This window comes from Pollicipes pollicipes, unplaced genomic scaffold, assembly GCF_011947565.3.
Source record: "Pollicipes pollicipes isolate AB1234 unplaced genomic scaffold, Ppol_2.1 Scaffold_4740;HRSCAF=5597_pilon_pilon_pilon, whole genome shotgun sequence".
In the NCBI taxonomy this organism is placed as follows: Eukaryota; Metazoa; Arthropoda; class Thecostraca; order Pollicipedomorpha; family Pollicipedidae; genus Pollicipes; species Pollicipes pollicipes.
This window is the reverse complement of record NW_023596545.1, coordinates 33,307,119-33,317,958: the sequence shown is the minus strand read 5'-3', so window position 1 is coordinate 33,317,958 and position 10,840 is coordinate 33,307,119. Positions and strand designations below refer to the sequence as shown.

Below are 10,840 nucleotides of genomic sequence, written 5' to 3'. Positions count from 1 at the left end.
GCAAGGTTCAGCGATATGGACATAGTCGGGAGTTGTCGATTGTTTGAAACATGCGAATATCTGAATATCACGCCAAATTCTCTGACGTCCCTCGTATCGCCCATGGTTGTAAGGAGCTGCGGGAGTGTAAGTTTTCCAGATGACAGTGATTTGGGTTTCATCCTCATATTAAACTAAGCCACATCGCCTGTGCATATTGCTAGACCGCTCAAACATGGGAGAAGAAGCAGACTCAGCGATAACCTCCGTGCCCTGAAACCTCTAACTTCGTCAGTCAGACTGTATGGGACGGGAGAGCATGCCCGGACTAAGTCAGACTTGAACTTCCTGCATGCGCGTCCATAAATAGCTCCCGAGCTATGCTGTATACATGGGAGCAACGTGCAGTTGCGGATCGTTGTGGGGTCCAGACCTCATGAACTTTTAAACACATCGGCTCGTTTTGTTTTCGCCGCATAAAAGGACATGGAATCATGTCGGACTTGAATAGTATTGCGTGTGTGGTTCTGCTCCTGACTGGTCAGTGTCGTAAAGGAGTCAGGAGTTCGTGATGTTTCGGGGTGAGGAGTTCGTGATGTTTCGGGGTGAGGAGTTCGTGATGTTTCGGAATGAGGAGTTCGTGATGAACAAAATGAAAACGCTTTGGCAAAGCCATGAGCAGCAGCAAGGCTACTTCTTGTCCTTCGCGACAAGTGCCCGACAACGGCTGTTATAATGATAGTAGTCAGGCGGATTATTCCGATGCCTTTTTGGGCGCGAAGATGAAGGGTGGGCGTTGATGTACGAATTGGGCCCTTGGTGAAGGCGTTAGATGACTTTAGCAATAGTTGGAACAGCCGAAGTCAGTCTGGATGAGGTCAGGTGATTCCGCTCACTGGTTTTTGGTCACTGATATTGCAGTCATACGGACGTGGGACCGACAACCCGGAACAGCCCCCACTTTCATGTTTTTAAATGCCGCAAATACACTTTTCTGGAAGCATGTTTACAAACAATTGTGCACACTGATGGCCCAAAGCACAATCTGGCAAATCGAAGGGCTTTGATTTCCCCCTTTAACTGATATACAAATAAAAACGCAGTTTAACAAAGCCCAGTCTCTACCGTTCAAGGGTCATAGGACGAAGCAGGTGACCTCATCGACCATGCGGCGAGCGTCGGTCACCGTGTGATCCATCAGCCCCGGCACTCCTCCGGGAGAACTTCCCGCAACTTCTTGGTGATTACTGCCCAAAGTTGGCGTCCATGCTGAGCTTCACAGCTTTCCTCATACAATGGCCTTCAGGCGCTGCCAGCAGGGCTCATTGGGCGGGAAATGTGGGATTGCACAGGTGGGTTATCCCCAAGTGTGATTACCTGTATGTCGAGCATCCACGGCTCTACCAGGACGGGGTTCTCGTAATGTGTAATTGTCAGGCCTAGCCAGCATAACAAAGTCTTCTTGGTGTGACGGCTCGACTTTACACATCTGGATGCAGGAGGCGTTCTTTCTCGTAGGTTTCATTATGCACAGCGCTCCTTTAGGCCAACGAAGTTTTTATTTACTCTCGACCGCGACATGGCCACCAGGCGATGACCTTAAAGGGATTGCTCCACATTTGTATGAATTTTTGAACTAAGATCATCATTTCGAAGATTATTCAGTGCAGATCAAAGTCATGTACTTTTTAAGGCACAACCCCCCCCCCCCCCTTGTTTCCGAGCTTGATGCCTGCGAACGTGTGCAGATTTATGTGCAGAACGAGACATTTATGACACCATACACACGTCACACAAATACCGCCACTGTATGGATGATTTAGTGCTCAAGGTCAAGATCAAATATAATTATCGAATTGTTCGGGTCTGGCGTACGTGAGCACGATTCGTGGTATCAGCGGTCATCAGTTGGCCTCCGACGATTTTGATGTGTTCAGTGTAAGTTGCGAGCACAAATTATGTCTTGTGCTGTATAATACAGGACTGGGAATTTGTTGAGAATTTGCTACGCGCCATAACCGAGTATGTGAATGCAAGTTAATAATACAGAATCAGGGACAAATACACAAAAACATCACGACAAAGGGGTCAAAACAGGCGCATATAGCGATATTAGGGTTTCTCAAACACACGAGTCCCCTCTCGGCAGGTTGAAGCACTATAAATGAGTCACCCGTCCGCTACAGTGATAATTCTAAAATGGCTATTTGGCAGCGACTCCATTATCTTACAAACGCTCCATGACGCAATCAAGTCATGACTTACTGAGAAGCCTGATCTACTAAACCGTGGACTTGTACTGTTTAGAACAGGTGGTTGCACTCCAAAGCATACCAATAGTTACAAAAGAGTTGATTTCATCATATCTGAGATTTGACTCGATATATTCAAATGTTGAACATCCCCTTTAGGAAACGTCTTCCGCTGGTAACATACTTCCAGATTAGCTCTTTTGTGTCTGGTGTAGTGAGCCTTTTTGGTGTTTGTTTCTGGACAATCAAAGGAAAGTATCTTTCAACGTGCATCGCGATGTTCTTTTTCTCTTTACACTTCAGAAAACTAATCCTTAATTTCCAGCTTCTAGCCGGTTTTCAGCCTTGGTCCTGAGCTCCGATGGCACCAGATTCGCCATGGCAGGCAGACTCACGACTTCGATACCCGAGTGGGGCCTTGACTTGAGCACCCTGGAGATGTGCTGCTGGACCATTGGAAACTTGGCATCCTCAGGAGCCCATGAGTGACACATCTTCTTTGCCATAACATTTTGAAGGCATTTACACCTGTTAAAGGCAGTTGGTACTTTTGGGCCAGGTCGACGTTCCCAATTCGTTTTTGTTATTGAAACACATCATCTTGTTATTATGCTATGAACTGACTTACGACGTGCACACATTGCGGCAAGTTAGGTTATCTTAAAAGGTTTGTCTTTGGCCCAGTGCTTCTGATGCAATTGACCAATAACCCTGTTTAGTCTTTATCGGATAGTTATTCCTCCCAACTCCGACACCGTGATATCATTGTATAAAAATCATGCCATGGCTGCGTCCGAATGATCACTTTTCTTCGTTTCCAGTGGCTAGCAGCGATCTAGAAACAGCCATGAATATCGATTTGGGGAGCAGTTTTTGGAGGGTTGGTGACAGACATCAGACATGTTCTGACAGACAAAACATCCGCCTTGGGGATTGCAGAAGTAAGAAAGACCGCATGGTTGTTTATCGCAACGCATCGAAACTCAACGTGCCGCGTGACAAAACGCAGTTTGCCATACTGCAAAAGCACCATATAAACCTTAGGAGAGTAGGCTTAACTCACCTGTGTAGCCGTCATTAGCCTACCCTCAAACTATGGACTCTGAATGTTCATCCATCGTCATACCCTGGACCTGCGTTCAAAGACGATTTGTGTCCGACTGCACAAGTCGCTCCAGATAGCATCTTGACGCGCGCCCCGTGAGCTACGTCACACCCTGCTGTTGGTGCAGTAAAGAAGAGCCGAGTGCCAAAACGAGACCCACATGAGTCCACCACGCGTCAAAAAACTAGTTATTTAGGGGTCGCAGGCCAAGTGATGAAATAAAAAGCTGAAGCTAATTTTCATACGTGGGGCCTTGTCTAAAAGATGTCTTCCACGAGCACCCTGTTTTCCAATCGCAAGTGATATGTGATGGCTTCCAAAATGCGGACAACTGCGAAAAAAATGCCACCTTGCAAAATGCAAAGAATGGTTGAATATGCGTAAGCTGCTGATGTCAGAAATGGAGAAAAACCATCATTTCATAAGACTCAAATGCAAACGTTTGACAGACATGTTTCAGGACTATTGTTTCCCCCACAGTCCTTTCATTAAACTGCAACTGAGTGGTGATATGCCCGCTGGCGACAGCCAGCTACGTCGCTTCACTAACTACATATGACAGCAGCAGATCCCCCTATGACGCGCTATAGTGGTGCAACGTCGCTGCATTGCCATCTGATGACTTTCTAGCGTCGGACAGGTCCATAGAATGGTAGGGCTTGCAGAAAAGGGTCGGAAGTCATTACAGTGTCTCTCTGGATCGTACTGCTACCCAGGAGCCGGCGTCTGCAAACCAGCCGGTGGAAGAAGACGATTTGTTCTCTACACACTAGCCTCATACGCTGTCTGTGCTGAGAATGTATTGTGCCAATAGTTTGTACCGGTATCAGACAATAATCCAGGCTTGTGCTTGATTTCTCTGCAGCGGAATCGAGTCTGACTCCGACTCCATGCATGCGGCTGATTTTGACTCCGCCTCCGAGCAGAACGATGAACTGTTGAGCTGGCTCTGGTTTTGGTGACCGCGAGCGAAGGCAAGGCGTTTCATGAACGTCGTAGAAGCATGCATAAACACATATTTGCATGACAAGGGAGCGATTGCGCAGCGAAGGCGACGTAGCGCTTCATTTGTTGCAAATAAAAGCATGTCAAACTACGAATATTCGTTGCCAGTTATGTTTATACTTGAATGGATTCGCCATCCATTCCAGCCAACGCCGATGACTCAACTACAGCTGACATTTTTGAATGAGCGGAATCAGCTGCGGCTCAAAGTAATTTGCTCAATCCCCGGGGAAGAGACACTCAGCCGGAGGCCAACACAAGCCTGGATGACTCACGTGAGAACATCGGTCTTGCGCCGACAGTGTGGCGGCGGCTTTGAAGGCAGATCGTCGGAACGTGCAGGCACTTTCATGTTTGAACATATAAATAATATCACATAGAGGTAGAGTTAACGAATGAGGTAACGGTACAGATGCAAGAACCGACGCCGAATAAAGCTCTGCTGAGTTGGATAAACGGTGGGAAACGGCTCAGTGATGGAGGGAAAGTTAGCGCACAAACACCGACGAATGCTAAGCGATGCAGGTAGATATTACTTCGGGACAGATGTCTAAGAAGTCCTGTAAGTAGCTGTAACAACTGAATTCGCTCATAGTGCCGATATGCTAAATGAGTGCGATGCCGAGCTAAAGCGAACTTGCATCGTGACGGATATCATAACGTAACAAGAAGCTTTTGTCTGACGGTAGTGGTGAGAAAGACAGACACAACAGTACATTTGACAAGAGGTACGAAATGCTCGGTGCGTTGTGCCTATTGAGCCCCTTCACAAATACGCCAGGTCACAAGCTGACTCAACAAGGGTATGAACAGACACAGATCAAAGTGGATGGATAAGCACAATCTAGGTATGAATGAAGTAATTATCCAGAAAACGCCATCAATGAGCGTTTCCCAGGCTGAGATTGTCTTTACCTAGACGCAAAGGTGACGTAGAGTGCAAAAAGTTACCGCACCCGAATAATACTGTTTAGTACGACAAACTAGGCTCACCAAGCATGGACAGTCGACACTGAAAGGCAGCAGTAAAGGCCCCTCGCCTCGACAACACAAGCGTCAGTGCGAGATGAATGCACACCGAACCAGGATCAAGCACCACATGACACGTTCAAATGTTCTTCTGGGAGACGTCTGCTCCGCAGCCTACTGTGATGACGTCACAGGGGCTATCGTCGAATAGTGCCGGTAAGCTGTGGGTTCTTCGGCAGGGTCTTGCCGGACCCTAGCGGTGCAGCGGCTGACACAAGGTGTTCACGCCAGCGCACCGCGCCCAGCTCCAGTCCCAGTCAGTGAGCGACCTCCGGGTCGCGGAATAGTGCCGGTGACGTCACGGGGTCGATGGGGCGCGCGTGACGTCACAGGATGGAGCAGCAGCCCCAGCAGTACTTGTCGGGGTAGTCGGGCGCGTACACGCGGTTCTCGTAGCCGTAGACCCAGAAGCGGCCTGAGCGGGACTTGTGCGAGTAGCATACCTCGGCCACCGGCACCACGCGCACCTGGTGACGCTGCAGCCAGCAAGATGAGTCAGAGGCACACCGGCTGGTGTCGGGGCTATTTCAAATCGGAAGCTAAGTGTTTTTCCATCCCGCTGTTGGAGGGAAGGAAGCAAAGTAAAAGCCGCACATAACACGCTACTATTTGAGGAGCGCTTCATCTATGCGTGCTCGTGCTTGGGTCGCAAATCCTCGCTTATGCACACTCACGCACGCAAGCACACACACAGACACATTTCAGAGGTGTCATAATTCGTTTTACTGACCGGTGAGATATTCCCCCTTAGTTTTGGAAATCCTACAACAATTGCAGCAGACTGAACTGAAATGCTTGATGTTGCTTACAGCCTTCTTACACAAAGCACTCATCAACCTTCCTCAAGCGCCCAGCATCATCAAGCGTATCCACTCTTATACCAGACACAGTGCACGTCCCACTAACCTGCACCAGCACCCACTGGTCGCTGAACTGACATGCGCCAGCACCCGCTGGTTGCTGAACTAACCTGCACCAGCGCCCGCTGGTCGCTGCACTAACCTGCGCCAGCACCCGCTGGTCGCTGAACTGACCTGCGCCAGCACCCGCTGGTCGCTGAACTGACCTGCGCCAGCACCCGCCGGTCGCTGAACTGACCTGCGCCAGCACCCGCTGGTCGCTGCACTAACCTGCGCCAGCACCCGCTGGTCGCTGAACTAACTTGCGTCAGCGCCCGCTCGCCGCCCGCTGATCACTGAACTAATCTGCGCCAGCGCCCGCTGGTCGCTGAACTAACCTGCGCCAGCACCCGCTGTTCGCTGAACTTGTCGGCATGCTCCAGCATCAGCTGGGCGGAGGCCATGTTGATGGCGGCGTCTGGGTAGTGCGACAGTGGCGCCACCGCCGGCGCCTCCTCCTCTACGGCCACCTGGCCGCTGACCTCGCGTATCAGCTCCTCCGGCAGTGAGCTGCGCTGCACGATGTGCTCTGATGTGTTCACCTTCCTGGAAGGCGGCGGCAGAGCAGTGGGTTGATGGCGCCGTGCGGCCGTGGAGGGCTGTTGCGGGGTGGGGTGCAGCGGTTGATGGGTGTACTACTCGTGTGAGGGCGCAACGGCAGCGCGACAGCGTTAAAGTGATAGGTGTGTGCAGTTAAGTAGGAAGGATTTAGTTGGATTACAGTAGTAGTGTTAATGGCGGCGTTGGGGAGCGACGCAGCGGGTCAAAACCTGGGTGGCTCGGTGCTCGCGGAGGTTTCCGGTTGGCGTGTGGCCGATGTGAGAAGGGTGGTTCGGTCCATCTGTTACGGAAAGGTGCATCGATGTTCGCAATGGGGCATGTAGCTGCGTGAGGAGTTCGCCAGCCAAGCCCCAGAACAAAGGCAGCAGGTGATCTAAACAGGCAATTAATATATCCCATTTGTCATGCCTGAACACAGACAATGAATTACCGTACCTAGCCAAATGAATGCTTGCTTCAAACAGATGGATGAACCTCCAAACCACAGAATGAACGGCAAGATGTCATACGACATGCAAACATCTCACAAAGATGTACACAGCAGGAAGCAGCATCATCGTTCACCTGCCACATCCGTCACTAAACTCACGATGCAGATCAAGAAGTGGCAAATTCCGTGCGACGAATGATCTGGCCAATGCCCTTCAACATTGCATTGACAACGTTACCAGGTTCGAATGTAACGACGATCTCGCCGCAGCACCCGCTGCTCCGAGTCAGCCGGGCCGGCCAGCATTGACCAAAGATGGGTGAGCACCGACCAAGAGATGGTGAGCACTGACGAAGATATGGTGAGTACTGACCAGAAGATGGTGAGCACTGACCAGGAGACGCTGAGCACTGACTAAGAGATGGTGAGCACTGACCAGGAGATGGTGAGCCGGATGTAGCACCGCACTTGGCCGTAGCTGTCACAGGGCGGACACGCCACCCGACCCTTGGCGTTACACTTGAGGCAGTCCTGTTTTCCGTCCCCGTAGGCCGAGGCCTGGCAGTAGTAGCACCGCTCCCGGTACCCAGAGCTGTCTGCGCTCCAGCCGTTGCCATGGCAACTGAGGCATCGCGTCTGAAAGGGAGGTGGAAGTGAACCGTAGTCGAGGCCAGCATTGTCTATCAGTGAGCGGGGGCGAAGAGCGGGGAGGGGGTCGACGATTTAGAACGGGAGGCAAATATGAAGCAAGTTGGAGGATTAAACAGCCTGGGTGAAGATAAAAGAGCACAAGGCATGTCAATGATAGAAATCAACCGGGTTTATGGTGGAACAGGCAGGAAAACGCGCTAGTTTCCGTCGCGAAAGAAGCCCCATCACCACCACAATCTTGTTTCGGGGGATTTTGCAGGCAGACCGAGATCGTGGACGTGCTCAATCTGCTGACGGTGACAGAATCGACGACCAAGTAGGTCGTCGATTGACCGTTGACCCTGTTCGACCACCCGGCACGCGCCATCATCGGTGCCGACGTCGGCAGGCGGTCGTGCTGGCTCGTACCCATCCTTTGCCGTGGCACTCGGCGCAGCTCAGACTGCCCTGGCCCTTGCAACGGTGACAGTCCTTGGCCGAGGCCGTGTGCGGAACCTCCACCACCTTCACCTCGTCATGGAACAACTGGCCTGAAACGTCAGAAGTGTCGGCTCACCGGACATCGCGTGGTGCGTTGTCGGGACGTGCAGCCGCCAGTGTACTGGATTGCCAACGGACAGCGTTGCTAGAGGCATTGCTACCTTGGGGAGTTGTAAGGAAATGGTCTCAAAAAGTAAGAGTCAGCAGAAATGACGGCCTCGTGGCGGACATCGGTCATTCTAACACGTAACGGGCAGTGGACCACAGGGCAGTTGCAGTAACGGGGTACACACTGCGGGAGCGCAGTGGAGCCTGAAACAGTTACACTGTCAGCAACAAGTGAGCTAGGACCCAGCAGTAAACATAACCTTATAAAAGGAGAGGCCGCGAATGTCCCACCCGGTTAGCTTTGGAACCAGGTTTCACTTCCAAACTGGAAACATTTATATTTCACACGCACGCCATTCCATCAAAGTCCTCCTTTCAGATTCCGACCTGCCTTGATTTAGCTTCACGCTGTTCTGACCTCGTCTGACCTGGCTTCCCATGCGCCTTAACCTGCCCTGACCTGGCTCCTGAGGGCGCGCTCTGACCTGGCTGGGCGGGCACGCTCCACGGCTCGGGCGCCACTCTCCGCTGCCCGGGCCGTCCACCTCCCCGCCAGAGTAAGGCACGAACGTCCACGACGTCTCCCGCTTCTCCGTGAACGTCTGCAGCTCGTACTGAAAGGCGCCACGCTCGGGGTGACCGGCGCGGCCGGCTACGCTGGGCACTTCAGAGCGGACCAGCCGGACTCGTGTCCTGCTCATGATTACCACTGGCCTCGTTACGACGGCAGAAAAGCCACAGAAGAAACGCTCATGACGTACACACGTCGTAATAAACATATGATAGGACAAATATGAAAAAGGCGGAACGCCAGCGCGCTAGTACACACCTTTGTGCATGGCTTATAAACTTAATGGCGCAGAGTGGCAAGACAACAGGATTTAAACCGTACTGACGGCGTGGTGGTGTGTTGAATATAACATTACTTGTGAGCACATTCCAGGAAACTGTAGAGACGTGGGCAAGGCAGTTCGATGGATTATAATTTATATTAAGTGATAAAACCAAAGTGAGCTCGGACATATGCGTAATTTAAAGATGCCAGATTAGTCACCACAGGTGCATCAACAGCATGAGAGAAATGCAATCTGTTTCAGACGTACACAGCTAAGTTACAAACTGGGTAAACCGAGAAAACACCAGGCGAGACATTCTTCTCGTACCAGAGAAAGAACGCGACTACACGTGAACAGTCGATGTAAAATCCAAGGACAATGCGCATTTCTCTACGCTAATATTCAAACTCGTAGATCCCCAGCATCATTCACAAATCGGAGGTCACGTAACCGTGGGACGTACGTAGGTTTTCGCGAGAAACGATAAAACTAAGACGCATTTACCAAAAACACTGCAGCGCACCACAAGCACGCTAAATTTGTGGCAGGGCGTAACAAACATGACATATGCGCCAATCACACATGGCATGTCAGTATTTTTATTTGTATGGATCTAGCTCCATCTAATTGTCTAGTGTCTGTAAGAGTGCATAATAATGAATGCATGTAAAAATTTGATAGCGGGGCATGTGCATTCTATGAACCCCTTGAATAACCACCCTGAGAATGATCACATTTAGGGGTATCTAGGTGATCCGACATGATAAAGGCAGTCGGTGTTTAGTTCGCTAGATAAGCTGCGAATGTGTGGTCTGAACAGGGAAAATTATTAAGTTGTTAGGTGCGTTTGAGAGGTACAAACCATTCACAGAGATAAGACAGTAGTAATAGGCTTATTCCTCGGCGAAAAGCAGGAATTGGCCCCATTTCATTTATATATTCTCCTGGTCTTTATCCGAGGAATAAGGCTATTGTTACTGTCTTATCTAAATGGCGAAAATGGTTAAACGTCCCCTCCAAATTGTTCGAAAAAAGATCTTCCTCTACTCAGCGTCATGCCAAGCGCCAGAGCTGCACCGATTAATCGCTGCCTTCCCGTTTGCTGTACCGCTGTAGGACCACAACGCTCACCAGCGCTCTGCGCTTATAAATTAATGAGGCAGACCGGAACCCATCAGTACGCTTAGAAGGTTCATCACTGATGCATTTATCGTTTCCAAACATCGACCGCCCGGTTTCATGCACGCGCCACGGAGCACACTTATCCACGTCCGAGTCTGCATGCGGCGGTTTCAACGGCTGGTGATAAGGAGGGCCATGTCCTCACGTGGTGGGCGGAGGTGTAGTTGATTTTGGTCATGCTCATGTGGCGGGGCGGCCGCCCGGCCGTAGCAGCAGTGGTCGGTCACGTGAGCAGAGGAGGGCGGCGCGCGCCTGCTGCTCGCTGATCTCGGCGCCCACGTGCACGGGGTCCGCGTGGCGGCGCGGTGCTCGGCTCAGCCCAT

The 10,840-nt window shown here is 51.0% G+C and overlaps 1 protein-coding gene across 1 annotated transcript; it reads right to left on the bottom strand.

The window, feature by feature from the left end:
* Nucleotides 1–5,558: 5,558 nt before the first annotated feature.
* Nucleotides 5,559–10,814, bottom strand: LOC119098243 (protein SSUH2 homolog; the record flags this gene model as incomplete). The annotated part of the gene is given in 9 exon segments (XM_037221169.1): nt 5,559–5,846; nt 6,608–6,815; nt 7,697–7,896; nt 8,320–8,441; nt 8,985–9,018; nt 9,021–9,113; nt 10,663–10,707; nt 10,709–10,750; nt 10,752–10,814. Coding segments are annotated over 9 exon segments (957 nt in total), but the record flags the coding sequence as incomplete, so codon positions are not given.
* Between the last annotated feature and the right edge of the window lie 26 nt (nt 10,815–10,840).